This window comes from Saccostrea echinata, unplaced genomic scaffold, assembly GCF_033153115.1.
Source record: "Saccostrea echinata isolate AGI-Se365-2 ecotype Australia unplaced genomic scaffold, CSIRO_AGI_Sech_v1 ptg000009l, whole genome shotgun sequence".
Taxonomy (NCBI): domain Eukaryota; kingdom Metazoa; phylum Mollusca; class Bivalvia; order Ostreida; family Ostreidae; genus Saccostrea; species Saccostrea echinata.
This window is the reverse complement of record NW_026889758.1, coordinates 30,298,267-30,325,929: the sequence shown is the minus strand read 5'-3', so window position 1 is coordinate 30,325,929 and position 27,663 is coordinate 30,298,267. Positions and strand designations below refer to the sequence as shown.

The following is a 27,663-nucleotide window of genomic DNA, read 5'->3' as shown; positions in this document are numbered from 1 at the left end:
TAAGTTGGATTACCACTTGTAGAATTAAATCCCGGATCCTCTAAAATACAGATTTAAAATACAGTTCAAATCATGAGCCTTACAAAGACAATTCTGTTGTCTGCTTTGTCAGCTGGGACCAGTACATACTGATCGTGTAATTTAATTCTTTTTTTACTTCTATTATTGAACACAGAAGAATAGATAGTTTTCATATTGCCCCTCATATATCATACAAAAAGATTTATAATTTATGTGATGTACTCTTAACTAGACTTAGGTTACATGCTTAAAAACCGTTCTGTAGAAGCGAAAGATTATACTTACCTTATTGGGATTATAACTATTGTAAAATATATATTGTTTCATAGGAACTAATAATAGAATTACCTACTAGCACCTTAATGCATGAACCATAATTTTCCTAATTTGAGTGTATAGAATTAGATTACATGTTTTATATCATATATATTCCAACAAATCTACTTTATCTGGAGGTATTAACATTCCAGAGTACATCCCGTGATAAGGCATTGGAATGCTTTAATTTGCTTGTAAATCTGTCTTAGTAAATTCTAAGATTATGGTTCTATGTTTAAATTATGCACATGTGAGAATCTTACAGTTTTCTTTTAAACGTAATATGAACATTTGTTTTCTTTTGCATTATAATGTGGCATCAATCACACAAGATCTGCCTAAAAATTACAACTAAACAAGTGTCAGATAATTCAACATCATATTTAAATTCTCTTCTCTAATGTTTGAAGTATCATTAATTTTTTTCAATCTTCTTTTCTTCATTACTGTCATGCGTTATAAAAGGAAAACAAGTGTAGAAAGTTCTTCTTCTTCTTCTTTGAAGCTACATTAGAAAATCCAGGTTACCAGTTTATCGCCCTATATGAAACTTCATCAGATAAGGTTGTTCCAAAACAATTAGCATTGGTTCCATGATGGTTTGGTCAAATGATGTAGATTAACAAACAACCAGAGAGATAAAAGATTTACAGAAAAGAGGAAAATAAAACAAATGATTCCTAATTCATTTTTGTCTGAATGGTCATTAAGTCACTTAGAAATGACATTTCTACAGTTGTTGCAAGACACTAACCAAATGGTACTTATATGCTTTCTATAGTTTGAAAAAGAAATCTGGATACGCGGAGCTAAATGAACTCTCATGAGACATAAATTCAGGTGAACAATGTTGAAAGAGAACTCAAAGAAGAGTTAACTACCAATGATCAACGGAATGAATTATTTTATCATATATATGTATGCATGATATTCGATTTGCTTTGGTACTGTGCATATTTTATGATAGCTTAGGGAATTATTCTGGTATGCAATTTTCTGAATTTTATTTAAAATAACAATTATTTGTATTACACGTATAGAACTTTTTTCAAATAAAATTAAAAATAACCCCATGAAGAGTCTTTAGAGTTGAATGTCCCTTGTGAAACCATTCATTGAATAGACTATCAGTAAGTTTCAGAACTTGTGACTAATCCTTATGACTTTTTGTCAGTAAAATATGTTCAGTTCAATTCATTCTACATGTATATAGGTAACCGAATGCAAAATGATTTGGATATATCCAGTGGCCATCTAGAAAATAGCGTTTGTTTCATTGACATCCATCTCCACCTAACCAAAACTATTATATCTGAGTGTTTGTGCAGATCAATCAAATTACATGTAAATTGATGTGGTTCGTAAATTTGCCTATTTTTAACACTTGGTTCAGATCGAAAATTAAGAAATTATGCGTTACACAATCATTTAAAAGTGACACCGTTGTGACAAATGGTCACATTTTTATGTCGCATGAAACCTATTAAAATTTGATTGATAATTGATTTTATTTATCTAAGATGTGTTTTGCTCACGCTCATACATTTTTAAATGAACAAGCTCAAAAGTCCAATAAAACAATACAAATCTTAAGCAGAACAAACAAGGACCTTTGAAAACCTTAGAGGTAAGATCAGACGCCTTGGAGGAGTAAGCATCCTCTGTCGACCGGTAATCCTTGCGGTGAGTCCCTTGTCATGATCGAGCAAATGGAAAAATCTGTAGATATTGCAGAATTAAAATGATGGTCTAATAATTTTTATGAAAAACATCAGTCAATAGCTCAACATTCGACCTACAGAGTGTACATTGTATTTGCAAACAGCTCATTATATCGACAATAGGTATAGCTTAATATTGTCTTTTAAGGAAATTATCGATACCTTTGTATCATCAGCTTATTTGTCAGTAATCATTCTCGTTTCAAAAAATGTTCGTACGTAGAACACGCTCTTGCATAACGAATCAACTGGAAGACATAAACCCCATATGGAGGTGATAAAGTTATATTGCTACATAAATAAGGGTAGCTGACGATAAAGAAGTTAAAGTCATTAAATTTATCATCAGTTTGCTTCGGTAAAACATCCAAACACAAGAAAAATGTGTCAAACTTTGTGGTGTCTTTTATTTCGAGTTCAATGGAATATATATCGCACCAAGTATGAATGAAAATTACTATTGTTAATTGATAAAACTTCTTCGATATATCTTAATTTATTAAATACATAGCCAAATTAATTTCTATCACTGCCATGAAATCTTAGATTAGTTGGTAAAATCACCATTTCTTTGGCTTAGACGAAAAATTTCATGTCAAGTGTTTTCTCTATCGAAACACGCAAAAAGTTACCGACTTTAGTACTTGAAATATTTTGATAAATCTGTTGTTTGTTGCATATGACGAACAAACTTCTCTGACCTTTTATGTGTTTTTCTTTTAAAAATTGAAATATGTGAATTTAAAGGGGTAAGCATTTGTAATTGTCTCTTTTAATTCAAAACTTAGAAACTGAGAATTGTTTTCTATCCTGGACTACCTAATATTGGTACTTTTTTAAAATTATTTTTATTTCTTCTTTGATATTCATATAATATGAATAAAGGAGATACAACAAAACAGAATTAAGCGTCCAGTAGAATTGTAAATTATTAAGGAGAAAAAATGATCTGCTAAAACTAAAAATGAGAGGAAAAATCATCCAATATACTCTTAAATATGTCAGTTACGTAACATTCAGAAACAGATATAACCCACATCAAAAAAAAAAGATCTTCAAAAAAAAAAGTTGAGTATCCTTGCAATCATTTTGTTTCTCAGATCAAATAGTCAGGAGTTTTGTTTTTTTTTTTGGTTTTTTTTTGTTTTGTTTTGTTTGTTTTTTTGTTTGTTTTTTTTTTTCGTTTTCTTTTTAAAGGGGGGGGTGTTTTCGTGTGTGCGAATATTCTACATCATAAAGAATATAAATATGAAAATCTCTTTCTTGACGTCATGTAGAAGTTTTGTTATGACGTGGACGCAGAGGAATGAAGAACAATTATTTTGTTTCTCTGGCATCCAACTTGAATGTTGATAATGTTCAAAGTACTGGAATTAATCGGTTTATTTATTAAATTCCACTAAATAATTTATCTACACTTTCGCTACAAGGTAAGTATTTGTACAGTACTTAAAAGAATTACTTTAGTACTAGAATATAGCAAAATTTGATTTATTTCATTAGTGTAAACGGATTGTGTCATCACGTGATATTCCTTTGATATTTGTTGCATAATTTACCGACAGAAATAATAGCATACTTAGCCTTTTTAAAGGTTATGGAACTGATGTGCATTTACATTTTGTCTTCTTGTCATTTTTTTAAATTTCCTGATTTACCATAATTTTGAATATATTTAAATAATTATTGTCTCTTTCATACTAGGTTTTATAAAACGAATCTCCCGATATTTCGTCATCAGATAAATACTCGCGCCGTCTGCTCTGAGATAACAATCCCCTTGGATAGAATTGTTTGTTCAAGTAAACGTTGGCCCTCTGCCAAGTGATTAATTGTACTGACACAATAGCCCTGGGTTGTTTTATTTAAGTGATTGTGTGGTTGGCAGACGATCAATAAAGAATTGGGGGTTTTAAATAATGCCAAGCGGAATATGAAATGATAACCCAATAACAGAAAGAGAAGGGCTTTGAGATATTTCCCACGAAAACTTCTCACAAATATAGCCCTTGTTGATTAGAGCCAGTTTTCTCATCATCTCGATGTTATTAGAGAACCACGATAAGTTAACTTAACGCTTGAGTAGGATTAATGACTCAGTTGCTAGGGGTAACTGTAAGCGCACGTTAATTACATCTGACAAAGAAGTACATGTTTGTCGTCTGCTGATTTTGGCGTACTTTAGAAATTCACAAGAAAACGGGGATGAATAGTGTATAAAACACGTGTTTACACTGAGTACTTCAGTGTAATCATTTTACATTATTTTATACCAACTCAAATCTTAATTTTAAAAAAAAATATTTTTTTTAATATTTCCCAAACGGTAATCTGAATAATAAAAAGTTCTTTGTGATTATTTCGACATTTGCTTGAAAACAGTTGATCTAATATGTTGGCTTGGTGCCAACTGCCAAGTTATACAACGATGAGAGCCTTGCACGGCGAGAAAATTGACTGTTATGCGCTCTCAAGCGTAGACGCCTTTGTGGACAGGAAACTGATTAGAATTTGCCCGAGGAATTCGAGCGTGGAGGGATATCCGTTGCCAATGGATACTTCGTTTTATGAGATTGGCGAAGAATTTGTCAGCTGCGTTTCCTGCCTGGGGGCTTGTATTACGTGCGAACAGCTCAGGCGATTCGATTCCTGAAATAAGTGGTGTTGTGGTAGAATCCATTATAGCGAGATAGTCGGGTCAGACATTTTTTTATGTGACCGACGCCATTTGCAAAAATTTAAAAGGACTTATCGATTTTTTTATGTGGACTTAGAATTTTGTCACGGGATAGCGTACAAGTTGATAACTGTAATTTATCGACTCTATTGTGATGGAGTTAGCGGGTTACGTCATATTTTAATACGGGATTAAATCACTGCGAGAAAGGTAAGCAACACGTGTTCACGATATATCATCGTGCTGGTATCATTGTTGTGTGACAATGTTGCGGAGATGTTGCTGTGTACGGATTAGGATGTTTATTGATTGTACCATACAGGATGAGTCTCGTGTGAGTGAGGAAGTTGTATGTATTATGTATTAAGATGTTAAATGTTTTGTTACGTACGATTGCATGGTTAGGGTCCGCATCGCACTGAGTCTGTAAAACGTAAACAAACTAACGCGATTAAAAGGGTGACATTTTGGTTACATATTTTATGCAGATAGAGTATGATGAACATGTTTTGTTCTTAACGAAAAAATATATATAGATAATAGATGAATATTTATTATATTATTCCAGCCATCTTTGCACGCAGTCTGATTGATAGTAAGTATTGTGTACTCATGATACAGTATATCATATGTATGATTGATTAGTGATGCCATATTATGATATAGGTAGCCTAAGGTGCATTATAAATATTTGTACGTGTTTATGGTTTGTCTGATAGCATTGTCTCTTATTATTACTCTCAACTTAGGTAACCAGTAACTATTTATTTCAGAACAAAGTATGCATGCATATGCCAACAGTTGCTGGATAGTATCAATCTACAATGTTGTAATTTTAGTGGGGCTTAATAGCTCACCTGTACAACCATCACTGTGGATTGCACAAATTCCAACATTGAAAACTAAAGAATTTTCAGCAGTCATGGTAATAGTTTACCATGGTAACTGTAAGAATTATATGATTAATAGAAGAGTAACTTGATCCAACAGCTAGATCAAGTTGACAGGGTTGTCCTTAAGAATTAAAATAACAGAGGACATTAAAAAAGTAGAAGGGGGTCTGAGGCTCCTCCTCTAAGAGGGGGATGAAGGAGAATACCAGAGTAACTGTGGGATTATGTCATTATAGGCCATGAAATTCTTAGGGACAACCCTGAGTTGAGTTAACTGATCAAACAAGGCATAAAGCCTGGAGTTTGTTCTGAGATGTGATGATGGCTCTTCTGATCAAGTTACTGTTATAAATATAAATAAATACCCCTCTTTATTTACGTAAATATAATTAAAAAAAAAAAACAAATATTGGGTCAATCATACATTTATCTATTTTAGGAACTTTTTATGGATATGCATGTAAAAACATCTTATTTCCTATCTAGCTTGTAACATGAGATTTGATTTGCTAGCAAGCAGAGTGTAAATTTCCGCACACAAAACTTGAGCTGGCGGGTAAATAAAGTGACGTCGCAATGCATAGTAAAAGCAGATAACATGATGTTACGTATTGTAGCATAAATTTAGTAAATCATATTGATAGTGAAGCACCATTGATTGGACTTGGGTTTACAAAGAATTTATTTGGTTACATAGGAAATAAATTTGTTATCCAGGTCCAATAAAGGTTGTATAGGGCTCTGGAAAGTATGATCACACCATCATGTCTGCGTGAAATTAACAGAAATATTTAGTGATACACAGTTGGTTATTTGAAAAATGGTAAAGTACTCTTTTTAAAATGGAGCATTTACTGTTATTATAAGACATGATTAATTATCTGCAAGTTGATAAAGATTTTTTAGCTAAAATACAGTATATACTCGCATATAAGTCGGTCCGCCTATAAGTCGGTTGTATTTTTTAAGCTTATATTAGAAGGCTTGACCCTCTAAAATTCATTCTTTTTATGACTCGCCTATAAGTCGGACACAGAGTTCTGGACCAAAGTTTAACTCCCCAAAACCGACTTATAGGCGAGTATATACGGTAGTCTGACAGGCCTTGAGGTAGCTGCAATAATGTAGCCCTCTCCATTTTTTGGGGGGGGAGGGGGGCTACAACTCCTTAGGATCTCCATAATGGTGCAAGTGCGTTAGTGATTCACTCCCGCACAGATTTCAGTTCAAATTATCAGTAAATGGCTATTTTATTAACATTTCTTACCTGAACTTCAAAAATGTCATTATGCAAGACATAAATTGATCCAAAAATATACAGAACAATCCACATTAGGACTTCCCTTATTTAAGCCTAAATATTGTAGTTTATGTAAAAATATCACATGGAATGGTTTAATTTTTTGATGCTTAGTGATACCATACAGCACAATCATTTACCAACACCGACATTTGCTTTATCAAGTTATTCTAAATTTCAAGCACAAGTCTCAGTACATTATCTCCAGAAAATATCAGACTATTAAAAAGAAAACAGAGAGGGCTACATTATTGCAGCTAGCCTTGAGGCTAAGGTAAATAAGAAACTGTTTATTGACATATGCTGTTCCATCATGTAATAGGTGAGTCAGTGTTTTACAACTTGATCACACTGCTGACTCGTGACAAGTAACTGCTGTAAAATACATACCAGTCCTTTACACTCGTTATTAGCATGATTAGTCTAAAACATACAATAGTATCGAACTGTCATGTACCCCAAAATATTAATTGATTTGTATACCTAACAATAGTTTACTACATCATCATTATCATGTACATACATGTGACATTGTAAGTTATCTAGCAAGAACTTTTTCTAGCAAGAACTTTAAAGAAATTCTTTAAAAAATAAAAAGCATCTACTTCAAAGAATTCTAAAACAGGAATAGTTCACTATTATTCGGGCCTATCGGTTATTCTGTTATACTACTATCAAACAATCTGTCAATGTTGGCCACATTGAAGTACAAGTAAATGCTCCAAAATCATTATTTAATTGTCTTGAAACCACATAACATATAGCACAGTAGTGTTACAGTACTAAACAACATAAATTAACCATTTTAGTACTGTAACACTATTGGTTATACAAGCTCACCTGAGCTGAAGCCTGTATTGAGCTTTTTTGACCAAAATTTGCCCGTTGTATGTCCTCATCATAACACTTTGTACAATGTCATCTTCTTCTCCAGAACCAGCAGGCCAGTTTCAACCAAACTTGGTACAGAGTATCCTTGGGTAAAGGGGATTCTAGTTTAATAAAATTAAAGACCAAATCCTCTCCCAAAGGGAGATAATAAAGAAATTTTCTTCTCAAGAACCACTGAGCCAGAAAAGATGAAACTTATGAGAAAGCCTCCTGAAGAAGTGTAGATTCAAGATTTTTCAAATCTTGACCCCAAGGGCTAGGGTGGGGCCATTATGGGCAATCAGAGTTTTACATTGGAATATATAGGGGGAAAAAATTTAAAATCTTCTCAAGAACAGTAAAGCCATGATGAGTCATATTTAAACAGAAGCATCTTCAGGTAGTGTAGATTGGCGTTCGTTCAAATCATTACCCCCGGGGGTAGGATAGGGCCACAATGGGTAATCAAAGATGTTAGTAGGAAAAATCTTTAAAAATCTTCAACAGCAAAGCCATTATTATTCATACTAATATGGAAGCAAAAACAGTCAGTATATTGATTATAATAGCTGCCTGTTTAACAGTTTCGCTCATATATTCATATTTATATTGAAGCATCCTCAGGTAATGTAGATTTAAGCTTGTTCAAATCTTGTCTCCCTGAGTTAAGGTTGCACCACAAGTGTGACCGTAGTTTTACATAAGAATGTTTAGGGAAAAGTATATGTTAATGAGAGGAAGGGTCATAGTTACTTGGCAGGTGAGTGTTATGGCCCATGGGTCTCTTGTGTACAGTGCCTTGCTATGACATTGTAACAAACTAACCTTTCATATTTAAGTAGCTCTAAAATTAAAAATCCCTACCTAATCAGTATGCTTGTTGATCCTATATTTTTTTCCCCTGATATGGATGATTATATCAGGAATTTTGCTATTAATTGAGACGCCAGAGCAAGAATCAAGACCTTGGTACTTCATGTATCATTTATGTGTAGCAGACTTCATGTATCATTTATGTGTAGCAGAAGTTTAAGTAATATCGTTTAAAAAGGTCTAAAGAATATGAAAAATTTTAATATTTTAAATTAATCGTGTTAATTTTGCATAAAACTTGTTATTAAATACGAATTAATAAAATGACCAAAACAGTCTCCAACTACAATAAAAGATAATTAAAATTTATTTTTTACAGTGTAAGCTAGTAGCTGACTAATTCTATTACCCTTCCCCAGTATCTATAGTTAATAATCCAGATGTACAGCCATAGAGGCCAATTGAAGACTTATGTATGATATAGGTCTATTATAATTCGCATTAAGAATACTTTTTTATTTGCCCAGGAGGAAACATCTTAGATTTTTGTTTTCTCTAATCCTAACTCTAACTAAATTGTTGGTAGGTTTATAGTGCCTATAAATTATAGTATAATTAAACACTTGCTGTAAAGCATTTGATTTTATAATTTCTCTATAGCTCCAAGGCACAATATGTCAGTTGAATTTTCCAAATGTGCCACTGTCTGCATATTCATTGTTAAAAACGAAGACTATTGTAAAATGTAGCACACCATGCCTTATGGTATTCTTTCATTATGAAATGTCATTAGATGTGAGATTTTTGTATATATGAATAAAATTAAGAAATGGTCTAACAATATCTTTCTTGCATTAGCATTGTAGGATTTTATTTTTGATACTGGTACTATATGATAATGACAAGTCGTTAATTAAATAGAATTTCCTAAATGGTGCTCATAAAGACCAGGAATTCTGTTCTGGTAAATTTTATACAAGTTAATTTGTAAGTGGATAAGATTTTTCCATATTTGGTTAATATTAGCAGATGAGCACAGAGGAGGATTATCTGCAAAGATCTTAAATGATAACTATGTTCATCTCAATAGATACATTTTTACAGTTAATATTCCACCAAACTATGCCATATAGCAATTGTTTTACAACTAGTGAAATGAAACATTAGTTTTTTTCTGTAATTTGTAGACATAGGGAATGAAAATATCCTTTATATATTATCTCAAATCAATTATATACTAGTATACTGGTCACAGTAGCTTAGTGGTAGGGCGCTTGCTTCGTGATCGGGAGGCCCGGGTTCAATTCTTGTTCGCCAAGTCAAACCAAAGACGTAAACATAGGTAAAGACTGTTCCTTCGCCAAGGACCGGCACTAGAAGTGAAAGTCACAGGTCTTTCGGATGAGACCTTAAAACCCAATGTCCCGTGTCACAGTATGGTTGGCATGATAAAGAACCCTCACTGCTCAATAGCCCTGAGTGCTGAGTATAGATCTAAATTTGAAGCCCTTCACGGGCATACGGTGACATCTCTATATGAGTGAAAAATTCTTGAATGGGATATTAAACAACATACAACCAGTCAATCAAATCAATTATATTTGGGAGGCTTTATTGTACCATAAATTAAGTCGAAGATTTTGAGTTTATTGGTTGAGGTTTGTAACATTTTACTGTAAACAAATTTATTTAGTCCTTTTTTTAAAATTCATTCAGACCAGAATCAATTGAATTTCCTATGGTTTTTCTCTCTTACTTGTAAAAGTGTAATTAATTAGTTAAATTTGATAGCTACGGGGCTCATTTAGTCACATCCCAATTACTCGACCAGGAAAAATTGCTAGAATCTAGGGGTTTTTTTGCATTTAGGTAGTCCGACTGATCATGTAAAAATATATCTAAAATTCAAATGTTAAGATTTTCTAAACAGTTGATTCAGTCATGTTTTATCAATTGTGTTAATTCAAGATTCCTCTGACTTTAACCCCCACTCTTTTAGACTTTGACATGTGGGGGAGTAAGCTAGGGTAAGAGTCAGAGGCATCTCAAATTATCAATTTGTTAGATTAGGTTTCACTTTCATTTTTTGGTCCTGTTGGAAAGTAATTGTGAAAAAAAATGCCTTTGGAAAATATTTTTTTTTACTTGTGTACTATAATAGTTGTAAAAATTTATTTACTCTATAGTATAAACAAATTAATATTTTCCAATTTTGTCACCTTTGCTTTTATCATAAAGGCTAAAATTTATCCGGAGTTAGGCCAAAAAAAATAATAGTCTTGTTTCCTGCTACCAGCCTGAAAAAAATAGGGTAGGTAGGTAGGAAAATTATTTTATTTTATATTTTTATTTTATTTTTTTCCGACAGCATTTTTTGGATATGAACTAATACAAGATAAAAATTAAACATGTCACAGGTCAATATTGTCTTTTAAAGTTGAATTTCATGTCTTTTTATGCACAACTCAAGTGGTATTTTATGAAAGTCCATATTTAAAACAAGAATTTCATGAAATGCTTGTTTTGTGTTAACACGGAAACCGATTACAGTGACAGAATGATGAAATTCCAGAAATTCCCGATTTTTTTTCTTCCAAAACTTAAAAAAAAAACTTTAGGGTTGGGTGCAAAAAAATAGGGTAGGTCGGGTAGCAGGAAACAAGACTATTATTTTTTTGGCCTTATATATATCCCTCATGCTTGGTCATTTTTTTTTACAACAACTGTTGCGTGGTGTTACAATTGCATGTAAATAGAACAAAACTGAGTTGAAATACAATACATTTCTCTTTCTGATTTATTTTACTTAAATTCAATAAAAAGAAATTTATTCTGTAGTACGTTATGTATATTTTTAAAAAAAATTTCAAACCTCCAAAAATAAATAAATAGAGGATATTCAATGTTTTGTAGTTGAATATGGAATTTATATCATGAGTGGGACAGGATTTTTTGATACTTTCATGAGAGCGAATATTTGTGAAAATATAAAAAGAATCCTGTCCCACTCATGAAATAAATTCCATATTCAACAACAAAACATTGAATATCCTCTATTTATACCAATAACCATAATTTCTGTACATTGACAATGTCATTATTTGACTATGGTTTTTTTCATGTCAGTAAAAATTATTAAGTCATTCAATGATTCACAGAAATTAGGTCAGGTTCAGACTAGTTAAGTCCAACTGGTCTTGCCCATACCGAAAAAAGATTTAACTTAGTTTAACTTTTGTAACTAAGAAAAGTTATACCTAAGTTATCAGAGTTTGGAACCACCTCTTCAAAGAGAGTCTGTTTAAGAGTTAATGTTGAGCACTGAGTAATACTAGAACTTGTGACTCAAGTCAAGAAACAAGAAAATGTATAAAGTAAAACATTTTTAACATATGATTTTGATACTGTGCAAATTGTGCATTGTAAGAAACATGCCTTTTGGGCTGTGTGTTAACTGTTGATTTAGATGGACATTTTGTGGCAGAGAACAGTGTAATGTCCGTTAATTATTAAAACTTTGTGTGATTCTTTGAAGTAAAAGTCTTCATTTAAAATTAGTATTTATATGTACATAAGGAATATGTTTGTGGAGATAATTGATTATTCTTTTTCAATATGCATCCATGACACAGGACTTTAATTGTACATTACTTTGTAGTGGAGATGATTTTTTAAATTCTGTGGTGAATACTTTAGGATTTGTTGTAGTCTGGCTTTCAATGCAGTACCTTGTGCCAATTGGTCGTCTGCCAAAGATAAGATTGAACATTGCAGGAGCTTATCAAACCAATTTTGTCTTCTGGTATCAACATTCATGTTGATGAAAATCTTAAACATTTATCTACTTTGGAATAAGTGACTAATATTAAATGTTTAAAAGTTTAAAAGTATACATGTGTAAAACTCAAATGTTTTTGTGCTAAAGAAGCCTTTAAAGAAATGTGGTGTGTACTCAGTAGCAAGCTTTGTTACACCACAAAATGTAATAACAACACATGATGTAATAAACTGAGAATTTTACATTTAATTTTGCATTATTACATTTTGTGCTGAGAATAACACAGTATGTAATAATTAATGCAAAATGTAATGACTCTTTTTTAATGATTACATTTTGTGTTATTACATTTTGCATCGAAATCAAAGAAGAGTGATGACACACTTTTTGGATTATTACATTTTGCATTATTATATTTTGTATTTATAATAAACACAGAATGTGATATAAATAAAAGGTTATAATCACTTTTTGTCACCACAAATGAATGCATTTTCTGTTAATATATGTCTTGTATTAATTACAAGGCAAAGTTTATTAAAATGATATGTCATAATCCTTTTAAAGTTGCTTTAACATAATGATAACCATAGTTTCAGTTTGGAAGTTTTTTATATTTTGAACGACATCAAATTATTTTTTTTCTATAACTCAAATAGGATGAGAATATCTTTCTAATATATTTAATTGGAAATTCTTTATAATATATTGTAGTGCCTTAAGGTCCAGATCTAGTAAATGAGTTTAGACTGTCTTTTTGGTGCTAGATTCATTATGACGTCATAATTAATTTAAACTTACCTCTTCCCGTACTTTACAGCTATAACAGAATTATGTAGAAAATGAAGCATTTTCATTGAATTCAATTTGAAATCATGTTAAAAGTAATCCGGATACCTATATTCAGTTGAATATCATTTTAAAGTAAAGGTCAAGAAGATATGAAAAACTTTTTTCGGAGAGACTGTAGGCAATCTGGATACATTTCCTTTGTCTGAGATGGAAAAAACTCCCATATTTATATCTGATTTTCTTCATTTTTCATTGAAAATGACAGTTTAAAAAATGTTTTTTCGTTGAGCTTACCTAAAATTATGTCCCGATACACCTAATTTTACAAAGCTATAATTATAAAGTATCATTAAAGGAATCCATTTGTTAAATTTGAGAAATTTGTAGGCACCTTTCATTTGCTAGATCTTGACCTTAATTGGGAATTGGTTTCTCCCTGAATTTGGGAGGATGTAAGTTTTTATCTCTAATAACACAAGTACCTATTCCAGTTGGTGGTAATAACAGTTTGGGCAACTTTCAACACAGAATGTCAGGAACACAAAATGGGAATATATTTATATTTTATTTTTAAATGCCACCCTATATTAACAGATTTTTGAAACATCTGGAAATATGATTTAAATTGGTCAAAATTGCTCCTTTTATTAAATTTTGTGTTAACCTAAAATTAAAATGTAATAACACAAAATTTTATAATCCAAAAAAGTGTGTTATTTTGTTTTGTGTTATAACATTCTACATTATTCTCATTGACATGTAATAACACAAAAAACAATTATCCAAAAAGTGTTCTTTTTTACACTTTAACATGTTATTACATTCTGCATTGATTTTGATGCAAAATGTAATAACACAAAATGTAATAATCCCTGTTTATTACATTTTGCATCATTTATGCATTTTGTGTTTTAACAAAGCCACCATGACAACAAGGTCAGAGCTTTGACATCATGGTACAATGATAGTATCAATGGACATGATATGTAACCAAATGTAATCAGGCTAGAGAAAATTAATTGCCAAAAATTTTAATCTTTTAGAAAATACATGGTTCTCTAATAATTTTTTTTTTATTATAGTATTTAAATCATCACTGTTCATCAAATCATTTTAAGATTTATTACAATATTAAAATTATTACCATAAAATTATTACCTCCTCAGTAATTTCCATTTCAAGTTAATTCAAGCATATTAGCTTACAAATACAGTAGTGATAAGAAACAGTAAGGAATTATTTAAATGTACTTTATTGCATTTGAATTTTTATTCAGATTGGTATTTTTTAACTAATCCATGAAGATTTTTAACTGTGAACAGAAATCACGAATGTTATTAATTAACTGATTATAAGATCCAATAGTGTACACAGAGAACATTTAGAAATTGATTGAGGACTGAGTGACAAGTGATATTCCTTGGACATGTCATTTAAACTCTAATAGCAATTACAGTTGAAACTCAATATCTCAAACACGATGAGGCCAGAATAAGCTTTGAGATATTTGTGGATTCAAGATATTTGGGGAGCTGGTTAAAATACATAAAGAAAAAATATGGTTGGGACTTCCAATTCCCTTCAAACATATATATATATATATATATACAGTCCCTGAAACGTTCTACTTTCCCATTTTTCCGTTCGCTCACCGTTCGTTCACCGTTCGTTCAGCGTGCGTTCACCGTTCGTTCACCGTGCGTTCACCGTTCGCTCTCCGTTCACAGTTTTGCGTTCACCGTTCACCGTGCGCTCGCGTTCACCGTTCACAAAGCGTTCAGCGTTCGCTCTTCGTTCCGTTCACTTTGCGTTCACCTTGCGTTCAGCGTTCACCTATCGTTCAGTTTTCATTGCCATTCGGAACTCCCAAGTGAAAGGACTTATCTTTTTGTAGGTAAGGAGATACAGGTTTTTTAATTTAATAACTAACATATCGTGTTTGAAGAATCATTATTTCATGGAGGAAAATATCTAAGATATATATTTTTATTATTCTAACTTAGCTATTAGGTTATTTATTAAATTACTCTGGAAAATAAATGTTGTTATAAGCACGTTCTGTACCTATGTAGAACGATGCTGAAATATTAAATTTAACTAAGGGCAATGTGCAAATACTTCAAGAATTGCAACATTTTGTTTTGTTAAAGACGAAAAATCGTTTATGGAGATATAATTATCCAAGTCGAATAATTACGCAGCAAAATTATGAAAATATTTATTTCTAACGCGTTTTTTTTTAATTCAGTTACTACAGAAAATATGATACAGCTAGTTCTGAGAGTTATACATAGTACTGCGGATATCCTGTTAATTTATTATCTTTGGAGCGAATTAAATTGATAATGTGTTTAAAGGAAATATTTACTTAAAATGAAATGCACTACAGAATTGTCGCTACTATAATACATGTATGTAAAGTCTATAGTTATAGAGAAAAAAAATTCTTTCTTCACCGTAACTTTATATGTTTGCCATTTGATATGATTAATACCCCCCCCCCCTTTTCCCCTAAATCGGTTACTTAGTCAGTACTGTATTTCCAGAAAATTTTAATTAACCTGTTAAAAAAAGTTAAGGTCTTTTGTAGAACAAAAATTTCAGTCTCAAAACAAACATGCGTCTAAAAAAGTCACAAAACAATAGTAGTTCACAATGTACACGTGTCGGTGGTGGTATTTGAAATTGGCAGAGAGTATGTTTCAAATTCAAGTGTTAATGCCCAATATATTTTATTCATTTATTATTCAAATGTTGGTATCAAATCTAGAAATGATAAAAATAAATGTTATAACTTGTTGGAAATACTCGCACTTCGTCTTCGATGTGACGAAACTTTCACACCTGCACACCTGCACAGTGTCGAATGATTTTGATTGACAGGACAAGCACGTGGAGTTCGTGTGAACTTGAAGCAGGAAAATAAAAACGAGTATGACTGTCAAACAAATGGATATGATTTGTTGATAAAAAAAGAAGAAGTTACTTTCACTGTCTAATATATTTAGAAAAAAATTTCAGAGTTATTGTTTGATATAGGTACAAACATTTAGTGAAGCTTGAAAGGAAGGGGGGGGGCTGAAACGGAATCTCTCTCTCTCTCTCTCTCTCTCTCTCTCTCTCTCTCATTTGTCTGTTTAATAAAAATTATAACAGCATATTACCTAAATATCAAGTTCTGAAAATTGAATTTATAACAAATAATATGAATATGTATCTTTGTATTATCTTGTATGAGTATAATCACGGCCATCTATAGATACATGTAGAACTCTGCTCAGTAAATCATCATGAAAAATAGAAATGACACATAATATATTTTTTGTCATCTCGCCCAAGCAAAACTATTAGCTTTGTTTGATTTGCAGCAAAAAGATAAATATTGTATTAAAAATTTAAAATACGAGCGTATAAATGCAAAACGTCCACTGACCATTGTAATTAATTTTTTTTTTCATTACTTTACATGAAATCGCCTTGACACGGAGATATATGAATGGGTGTTACAATCGCTTTAATTCATTCTATAAGTCAGAAGTTTTCTCTGATTTGTTATCAAATAAGAATAAACATTTTTATTTTCCAACTAAAAAAATATCTTTTATACTTCAGCGTTCGGCAACAATTGCAATGTTTTAATGCGTTAAAAATCGTATGATTAAAAACTTAATGTGCATGAATCGTCTTTCTTAGGACAATTTTGGAGAATTTATTTTATTTACTTATTTATTCATTCATTTATTGGTTTACTTATTTATTATTTTTTTTTGTCACCTGACATTATAATACAATAAAATAGTTTCAATGCAAGGAAAAGATCAGAGGCATTCCGAATATATCGTTCATCTTGCGTTCACCGTTCGTTCACCGTTCACTTTGCGTTCGCGTTTGCGCTCCGTTCGCGTTCTGCGTTCGCTCACCGTTCACCGTTCACACATCGTTCACCAAGTTGCGTTCAGCGTTCACACATCGTTCACTCACCGTTCGCTCTGCGTTCGTTCAGCGTTCGTTCACCGTTCGTTCAGCGTTCGCTCACCGTTCAAGTGGGAAAGTAGAACGTTTCAGGGACTGTATATATATATATATATATATATATATATATATATATATATATACATATACCTATATCTTTTGAATTTTTTGAACATGTTTTTAACAAAGCATTCAAAAACAATTTTTAAAAAATCCTCAAATTCTTGAAGTGTTTGCCTACAGTGAACTTCAAGATAATAATGTTTTTATATTAGTCATTAATTTCAATGACCAGTCTTGCCACTATTTTGTAAACATGGTAAAAGGAGAAGAATTTTTTTTTACATGTTTCTCCTTATAAATTCAAGTTTACATGTCTGATTCATAAGAGGAAGTGTTGTTCATTTTACAGAGAAAAATGTTTAAAAAAAAAAAATTTGGGGGGGGGGGGGGAGTTTACAACTTCAACTTCACTATCCAACAGACTACAATTATATTTTGAAAGAGATCTCTAGATTAATTCTATTAATTTATATTAATGGATGGTTCCTTTATGGCTGAAAGGATTGAAGTGTTTTGTTGTTTTAATGATTTCCATTGCCTATTAAATATATGCACAAAATATCCTTTGAGATCTATAAAATAAATTGATGATTTCTTCAAAAATGTTCTTTTTTTTTCATTTACAGAGGATATAGCACACAGTTTGATAGGACTTAACAACTCTGATGTATTATCCCCCACATGAAGATTTTCATAAGGTAAAATTGATCAATTGTTCACCTTGTTTACAAAACAGGATTGTAATTATTAGTATACACTTTTTATTTTAAAAAAGTTAGTTAAAAAAATGCTTTTTTATGTAGTAATCTGTCTTCATTAACATACAAAATGATTTCAAATTTAAGTAAGAGCTCAGTCAAAAATTAATAAATCATGCATAATCTGCGTAAGGTTTTTGTTAAATTTGAAAACCATGGATACTTATTCCTTTTCAGTTAACAGTAAGTGATTGATAAGTGGTGCTTTTATCGGCACCATGCTTTGCATCACACTTATGGCATTAATATCCCCTTCCTGTCTGAAATTATTTAGAATTCTCTTCCTGAATGTAACATTATACCACATGTATATTTTCACATATAAATTTAGTCTAATTTTTTCTATTTTGTTTTCTTTTTTGGGAAAATTCCTGCCATTTCATGTACATAGCAAGTTAAACAATTATACTGGTATATGTTTCAATATTCTTCAATATTCAATATTCCAGAAATATTGTGTGAAATAAGCAATGATATTCTGGCTGATTGAAGAATTTACAATTTTCTGAAAAATTGAAAAATTCAGAAAAGATGAAATCTGTTTGAAAGCTTCATTACATAGCATAGATTCAATTTTTTTCAAATCATGATATGATTAGTCATATTAATATGGAAAAAAACCAGGTAGTGTAGATTCAAGCTTGTTCAGATCCTGATCCTATTAGGTAGGGTGGGGCCACAACAGGGGATCAAAATTATACAGAGGAATATATGTAGAGAAGAATCTTTAAGACTTCTCAAGAAGGGGTAGGGCAGGGTCTACAAAAGGAGTTAATACTTTTACATAGGAATATATAGGAAAATATCTTCTCCTGAAGAACAGCAAAGCCATAGTTAGTCATATTAATTTGGATACACCCTCAGGTAGTGTAGATAATACTAGATTCAACTTTGTTCAAATCATATCCCCTTGGAGTAGGACAGGGTCACCATCAAAGATCCAACTAATACATAAGAACATAAATGAAAAAAAATTCTGTAATAATCTTTTGAAGAACAGCAAATCCATGATAAGCATATAAATATGGAAGCATCTTCAGAGAAGATTCACGTTTGTTCAAATCATGACACCTTGGGGTAGGGTGGGACCAATCATATTTAAACTTTTCAATACTTAATGGATTTATGCATTTCTCTACCCAAATGCTCAGGTGAGTGATGTGGGTTGGGCCTCTTGTAAGTATTAACCATAAAACTGAGAGGTTTTTCTTTTGTATTTTAGGCATTTGTAGCATGCAGAATATGCAAATAAAAGCAGAGAAACAAGATTCTGGATACCGTGTTGCTACGGAGGTCCAGCCATCACCAGCACTGCCCTCCCATAATGGAGGTCCCCCTTCCCACCCCTCACAATTAAATAATGGATACAGACACATGCCCCCACAGCTGTACTCAGCATATGGCCAAGTTCCTGGCCAGTTTCCACCACCAAACCTCCAGGGAGGACAGCCACCATATTTCCCACCACCCACAACAGTATCAGTTTCACAAATGAGTCAGGTCACAAATGGAGTAAGTGGTGAACAAGATGCAGAAAAATTAAAAGTATCAGAAAATCAAATAGACTTCTCTAGTGTTAAGGGGATTTTTGGATGGACTACGGTTGATGGGGTGAATGTGCCTTATATATTTAGAAAAGACAAACAATTTGTTTCAGTTCGTATTGTGGAACAAAAACTTCTCAGCAAGTATCCAAATTCATATCCAGATGAACTAGGCAAGCATCAACCACTGACAAGTTATTTCATTACAGTCCATGAAGCTAAACTATTGAATGAAATCAATAGTGTGCACTGTGGTGGTGAATTTGGCCAAAAACAGTTTAATTCCAAAGATTTAATTGTACTATTAGAGGACTTTGTGGATTTTTACAATCTTGTTAAAAAGACATTTCCAGAGGCCAAGCAAACTGAATCTAATGCTAATGGGTCTATGGTATCATCACCTTTGCAGTCCATGCAAGTAAATCTGAAGCCATCAGATGATAGCAATGAACCTTGTGGGTGGATACAGGTGAACAATACTGTGACTCCCTATGTGAGAAGAGACGAATATGGAAAATTTGTCCCATTGTCCGTCATGAAGTATGCAGCTGCACTAAGTATTCCGGAAAAGGGTGTGCTGCCCTCTGAGGAAGAATGTGAATTGTTAAACAAAGCTTGCAAATTGGCTGGCTTTAACTTTACTTTTTCCATGACAACAAGAATCATATGTTTAACAGACATATTGAAACACTGCCAAGTTCACATCATGGAACTTCCAATGGAAAACCCTCTACAGCATGCACAGTATTTAGATCTCCCATCATCCACCTCATGCACCTCTCCAAACTCAGCAGGAAGTCCATCCACGGTAATATCTTCCATATCTGGGCAGACACAAGCATCAACACAACCATCTCCACAATCAATGAGACAAGACATTTCTGAATTATCAGTAGTCTCAACTGATAAACAACTAACACCTGAACAAGCCACTCATTACCCACCTCCTGGTCCCTACATGGCACCACCATATCCATACATGGATCCCAGATATGTGTTTACATATAACAGACATCCTATGTACCCAGTAAATTACGGTCCCCCTAATGTGACTGTCAATCAGCCTCATCCTAGCTTCCAACCCGGAAGCAGACCCCCATACCAAAATGGACATTTTCCAGTAGGACAACAAAGTAGTTCTTACCCATCTCAAGATCAAATGAGACCATCTCACTCTCCAATCAGGAGCCCAAATGCTAATATTCCACCTTCTTCCATGAATAATCATGTGTCACCTACTGCTGGAAGGAGACCAAGGATTCCATTAAACAATGCACCACCAAATATGTATCATCCCTCACAGATGAATACTCGCATGCGTGCTCCAAACATGCAACAATACAATATGGCAGGTAGACCAAGAGGAAGTGTTGGTAGACCACCCTACACCCCTCGAGGATCCTCCTCTAGTAGAATGCCAGATACCAGCAATATGCAGGGTTTTCCTTTTGTACCAAATTATCCTTTGCCACAGATGGTACCTCCTAATCAGCAAGGCCAGGGAATGACCATGAGAGCCAAAACAGTGAATATTCCACCCCCTCCCAACATGTCTGGACCTCATCAAGCACCTGGCCAACAGGCCAGTAGAATGCCATTGCAGGTGAGTGAACGAAATACATTTAGTATTTTAGGTTATCATCGAATAATGTAGGGATCTTTTAATATTTTGAAAATTTAAATGTATGCAAAATTTTAGAGACAACACAAGCTAAAAGTTTCTAGTCAGATTGTAAAGGATTGTTCAATATAATTAAATATTGATAGTAAAGATTGTACTTAAAGCTAACTATACCTAAACAGTTTAAGTAGTGAGGACTGGTGTGTATGTGTGAGGGTGTGTTTGTGTGTAAGGGTGGGTGTGTGTGTGTGTATGTGTATATATATATATATATATATATATATATATATATATATATATATATATATATATATATATATATATATATATATATATATATATATATATATATATTTCCATTTCTATTTGTTTTCTCTGTGATAACTCTTTGAAAGTTAGTTGAGTTGATTTCTTGATCATTCTACCAGAATGTAAATTTAGCCAAGCTAAAGGTCAGGAGCTAAGAAGGCCTAATATGCATGTAATTCTCGTTTGGCTGTCTTTGTGTCTGACTCTAAGGAGGGCTAATATGCATGTAAATGTCGTGCGGCTGCCTTTGTGTTTGACGTCAGTGGGCGGGGACTATTGAAATTGACATATGAGGCCTTGTGTAATTTAAATCTATTAGTCTACATTTTTAAAATCTAAATTTACAATTTTATTACACAATGAAATGGAAATATAAGGAATCACTGTCTAGTTAGTAGAGTATGCCAGGGACATCAACGATAATTGGAAATGTGGGATAATTTACGCATCTTTGCCCGTTATGCAAATTATCCCACATCGTTGATGCCCTGGCATACTCTACTAATTAGACAGTGATTCCTTAAATATACATATATATATATTTATTTAAAAAAGCAATGCTTTTAGTGTAATAACATTTTTCTCTGGGGGGGGGGGGGGGGGGGGGGGCATTTACAGCATTCAAAGCTCTAGGACCACTAACAATATCAATACATAAATTTGACTGCATAGTAAAATTCTCAAAATCCAGATGTTATGCATTCTTGCAAAACATTTCTTAAATTCTCAAACATGTCAAATGCAGATGTTGTCTAGTCTGGCAAAATTTTACAGAACCAATGATATCTGGTTTTTCTCGAAGCAATGCATGTACAGTCATGTGTTCATGTTGTGCTCAATATATTCATATAGTTTCATACTGTATCTGTGGAAAATTATGTCCAAATAACATAAACTTGATGAGGCATAATTTGCATATGGCAGTACAATAAAGCTTTCAGTTAAACACTTTATTGTATTTCTTGTATGTATTTTATCACTTTGACAATAAGCCATGAAAAGGTTTATCGTAATTTATTTGCTAAATGCCTTAAATTTGCAATGCATCATATGAATTGCATTAATTGTGAAGCCTTTGAAGGCTAGCAACCTTGATTTTATTCATCTTATTCTAGTCAGTGCCCCTAAATTTAATTGAAAAATAGTTTAAATTAATGAAATATGTGTATTGTTGAGTCCTAAAAAAATATGAACAAATGTTGCTTTGATCGTTAAACAAGTCCAAGGGATAGGAGTGTATAATATGCTGCAGTTTCCAATGAGATTACATGTATGTATATTTATGGATGTAATCTGATAGAAACATGCTCTTTTTCTTACAGTTTTTAAAAATATAAATGATGATGATTCGAATATACTGTAATACTATATTTATGTAATAAGGATTTTGCAAATTTTTACATTGCATAATATCACTCAAGATAGATCTGAAAATGAACTTTGAGTTATGTTGAGGTTCATAGGTTGTTGTGCTCTAAAAAAGAAGATTTTATTGATCATCTATTACAATACAACTGTATATAATTTACTTGTTAATGCATTGTTAAACAAGTTTTTTTTTATGTTTTGTTAACTAAGTATACATATTACATACACATAAACATACAGAATGATAAATATCTGACATTTATATCAGTACTGTACATGTACATTTGATGATGAGCTGACAAGATAAATTTGAAGTAGGCTAATTCTGGTGATTAATGTACTTTGATCTATGGCTCGGCTTCTGTCAAACTTTAGATTTGATTAATTTCATGCCAATCACCTTGTACAAACTAAATAAACTCAGGCCTGTGTACCTGTAGCATGAGTAAATTTAAACATAATCTCATTGAACACAGTTATAACTATATAGTGAGCCCTCTATGGCAGGCATCCAACTTCTAAGCTGTTTAAAAATCTTTTATTCTTTCATACGTCAAGCCTTTCAAAACCATAACTTTGATACTCAATACTGGAGACGGAAAGAAACCCATTAACAAAGGAATGTAATTTGGTCCGCCCTGTCGCCTAGTTCACTGAACACAATACTGGTGTAATGGCCTATGTACCAGATTACCTGGGGCATTTTAAAAAAAGATCAGGGTAGTATGCAAATGATTACCACGAAAAACTGGAAAGGTGTTTCTGTGAATTCTCAGAACCCTAAATCTTTATTCAAAATGAAATACAGGAAAAATAAATTCCAAGTCTAACCAGGTAATCATGATAATGGTACCAAGGCATAGATATGAGTTAAATCCTTACTGAGTATGGTATGAAAATATTACCTTACATGATCCAGATATACTTACATTATCATTAAGTGACTGTGTCACTATGATAAAACTTCTCACAAATGAATTTTATTTTTATATTAGGGTCTTCCAAATGGTCCCCAAACAGCTCCACCCTCTGGAGGACAACAGATAAACAGTGACCCAAAAGTCAATGGAGTAGCAGGAAACACTTCAGTTTCATTGCCACAGGAGAGAAATGTTTCTCAGAATGGTCAAAATCAAACCAAAAACAAAACTACGCCACCTGCTTTGGTTGAAAGTATTAAAGGGGTTTGGCTTGCAGGCAAAAGCATTTCCTGTATGCATTTAGACAGGCCTGGAAGACAGGGCAAGTTTTGCCTTGTGGAGGCTGTGTGCAAACTGTATTTCAATGGTTGCAGTGTGAATGAATTTCTTTATGCTCTAGAGAATGTTTTAAAGGTTCCCTTAGTTACCTGCACAGATGAAGAAGAAAAATCATTTATTCACTACTACAGTTTACCTGTTTCAGTCCTTAAGTGCAACAAAATGATCAATTACAATGACTTAAATGAATACTTTCCACAACTTTCTTATGTGTTTCGAGAAAAAACGGGGTCAACTAGTGATAGTCAGAGTAGCCAAACATCTACCTCAAACAAAAACCCATCCAAAAGTATCAGTGAGGATTTATCAAGAAAGCGACCTTTAAATACAAACAGTGGGCCAGCCAGTAAGCAACCTTGTCGCAGACTGGAAGCAACTGTACAAAGACTAATGAGTCAACAAGAATCACAAACAGGGGGTAAGTTATTGAAATAAAGTTTTGAAAAATTCATCTACTTCCAGGTAATCCACAGGATTTCCTTTCAAAATCAATAATTTCAACAACAACAAAAAATAAAAAAATAAGCTCTATAACACTGGGACATTTGAATAATTGCATTTATTCGGTTTTAAGGTTTACATGATTTTGATTGACATAGTGCCATCTTGTGCTTAATATTTTTCTGAACTCTTGTTTTTGATCTTTTTTTTTTTTTTTTCTTTTTTTTTTTTAAATTTTGTTTCTTGTTTTTATTGGGGTTTTTTTCCCTTTTGTTGTTGTTTTTGGTTTGTTTGTTTTTGTTTTTTGTTTCTTTCTTTTTTTTGGGGGGGGGGGTTGTTTTGTTTTGTTTTTTTTGGTTTGTTTGTTTCTTATTTTGTTTTGATGTAGCATTAAGTCTGTCAAAAATCAAGAAATCAAGAAGTTTTAGACCAAAAGATATAGAACAGCATCACCTGTTCCTGATAAATTATCTAATTTTTTTTTAAATCTGGAAATCAAAACATCCTGGTATCAGGATTAGTCTGTTATGACAAAATTTATTATTTATTGCTATATATATGGTTTATGTCATTATAAGATGTTGTGGTGGGTTTAAGTGAACCGTTGTACATTTTTGATTTACAGAGCATCCCAATTATCCTAAATTGAATGGGGAATCCTCAGGGGGAGCTGTTATTATTTTGGATTGAATTGATACCTCCATAAAGTATCATTCTTTTCAAACAGAGACCACCAAAAGCCAGGCATAAGAAATGCCCCCATTATATGGAACATTGAGGACCAAAAACAGAGCATATTCAAAGTATGGACTTGGAGATGAATCAAGAATCTGTGTTAGGGCGGTTGGCTGAATGACCTTCAGTTACCTTCCAAGCAAGAGACACAGGATTATAAACTTTGATGTTACTGACCACAAAAGTATTCCATGGTTATATAAATGGCAATACTGGATCAAAGGTTGTATTCATGTTGCAAGCATTATTTTTTTGTATATATATCAAAACTACACACTGAGACCCATACTTCTGTATAATAAATGTACTGCATTTTCTGTCAAGCAAAGGAGAGGAGATCTATGCCAAGATATTCTGCAAAAATGTCATGCTTCTAATTAAGAAATTTTATATATATATATTTAATGATATGTTTTGTATATTTTGTCTCATTTGTGTTCATTACAATATTGGGCATTATTGACAAGAACAGCACAGAGAACCAAAGAAAGACAACTCTTTCACACAGCAATAATTATTATTTTTGGACATTTGCATTTTTACTGCCTTGAACACTTACTATTTTGGTTAAGTCACAATTCATCTTAGCTCACATGAGCATATCATAAATAATATGAGTAAAAAAGATGTTATTAGTTTGATTTTATTACTTAATTTTACTACAGTACTTAGAAATGTTTAAAAAAGTAAGACATGCTGAAGATCAAACTCCATCAAAACCAGGCTCTTTGATTTTCAATGCAGATACTTTTCCTTTTTTTATTTTTTGACTGTATATAATTTTTTTCTGTGAATATGATTTGTTGTTAGTGTATTGTTATAAATGCATATAATTTAGAACCTTTTTTGAAAGTGCCATTTATTTGGTATTATTTGTAGTGCTGTAGAAAAAAAACTATATTATTAACACTTACTGTAGAACTTGATTAACTGCTGATTTGTGTTTTTGTATGAAGGGGAAAATATAAAAAAAAAAAATTCTGTCAAAATTGAAATAATAATTCTTACACAAAATTCAAGAGAAATGGGCATTCTAGTAATAGACTACAATCCAGGGTAAAATAGTAAATTATTGTAGAAAAATCATTATGTCAGTCTTTCACATCATCACACATGTATGTTCAACTTTCTTTCTTTGTTTTTCATTTAAAGGGGGACTTGAATAATTTTGCCAAAAGACCAACAATTTCTAGTTTTTATTGTTTTATGTTTTTTTTTTTTTTTTGGTTGTTAATGAATCAATTTACAGGACCCTATGAGTTTATACAATCATGTTTTCATTGGAATTTTTTTTTTCTTGAAAGGGGGGTGTCTTTCACAGTGCTCAAGTATGTACTTGCTGAATAGTATGTAGTCAAAGTTTTCTTTGATTTTGACTTGAAATGCTACAGTGAGGTATTTCATCACAGTAATTGTTTTATATTTTCATGGCTTACATTGGTAGCAAGAAATGATGACGAAATTCATCTCTATCAATCAAATTGACTTCTGCCAAAAATATAACTTATAAATGTAGTATTTATTGCACACTGACATATTTACAAGAAGTAGTAGCAAAGGTGTCTGTTTTATGATTAAATTCATAGAACAATGTAAAATAAAGTTATAAAATTTGACAGGTTTTTTTTTTCACAATTGTCAGGTTTTTGCAATTGAACATATGCATACTGGAGTTTGTATAACTTATGGGGATAACTTAAAATCCACAGTTGTGTCCATACAGTCAATTTAAATCTACCAAAAAAAAAACAAAACAAAAAAAAACCCCAATGATTTCTGGAAACGTTTTCAATTCATATTATGAATTAGTAAAATCAAAAGTATATGTTTGCACAGTATTTCATCTTTTGATTTTTAAAATAATAACAAAATTCTTTGTGTGCAAATTCATTAGCAGATGTACAGAGGTAATTCTGAGTCAATGATGTTAATGCATTTATAAACATTGAGGATTAAAGAGACAAGTCGATTCATTGCTGAGATATGTTTACAGCTCTCTCTCTCTCTCTCTCTCTCTCTCTCTCTCTCTTTCTCTCTGAAATACACGTATGTATGTATAGTTTTTTTACAGTCTTTTTAACCTGACATTTTTATTCATAGCATGTCCATTTCGTCATAAACATGTATTCATATCACGTTTTGTTGATAGTTAAGAAAACGTTGTTAGTAATTTTGGATGACATATAAATGACGGAAATTAAACCACCTCTTGTTGTATTTTGAAACAAGTCACGGAGACAGTTGGAAATAAATGTATTCAATTAACGTAAATTATAATAGTTTCCCTTGAAGGTATAATGAATAATTAATATAATAAATATACTAGCACAATATTTCACAGTTGGTTTTTTCCGAGCATTGTAATCCTTGTACCAAGCACACAACTCTGACGCAACCTTTCGGTAATTTT

General features: G+C 32.2%; 1 protein-coding gene across 2 annotated transcripts; it reads left to right on the top strand.

Annotated features, from left to right (window-relative positions):
- Positions 1-4,469: 4,469 nt before the first annotated feature.
- LOC133182196 (uncharacterized) lies at positions 4,470-27,455 on the top strand. 2 transcript variants are annotated; one of them, XM_061316945.1, is made up of 5 exons: positions 4,470-4,947; positions 17,845-17,916; positions 19,199-21,123; positions 23,814-24,495; positions 25,246-27,455. In XM_061316945.1, the coding sequence occupies exons 3-5, from the start codon at positions 19,210-19,212 to the stop codon at positions 25,266-25,268; spliced, it is 2,619 nt and encodes an 872-aa protein (XP_061172929.1). In that variant the 5' UTR covers positions 4,470-4,947; positions 17,845-17,916; positions 19,199-19,209; the 3' UTR covers positions 25,269-27,455. The 2 variants fall into 2 exon arrangements, with proteins under 2 accessions (XP_061172929.1, XP_061172928.1); XM_061316944.1 differs by having other exon boundaries at positions 4,471-4,947; positions 25,144-27,455.
- The last annotated feature ends 208 nt before the right edge of the window (positions 27,456-27,663 follow it).

What these genes read in the sequence shown, in the direction of transcription:
- LOC133182196 (XM_061316944.1), top strand. Translation starts at nt 19,210, where the DNA reads ATGCAGAATATGCAAATAAAAGCAGAGAAACAAGATTCTGGATACCGT. An exon ending in CCAGTAGAATGCCATTGCAG is followed by an intron (nt 21,124 to 23,813) that starts GTGAGTGAACGA and finishes TTTTTATATTAG; the next exon opens with GGTCTTCCAAATGGTCCCCA. An exon ending in ACAAGAATCACAAACAGGGG is followed by an intron (nt 24,496 to 25,143) that starts GTAAGTTATTGA and finishes TTTGATTTACAG; the next exon opens with AGCATCCCAATTATCCTAAA.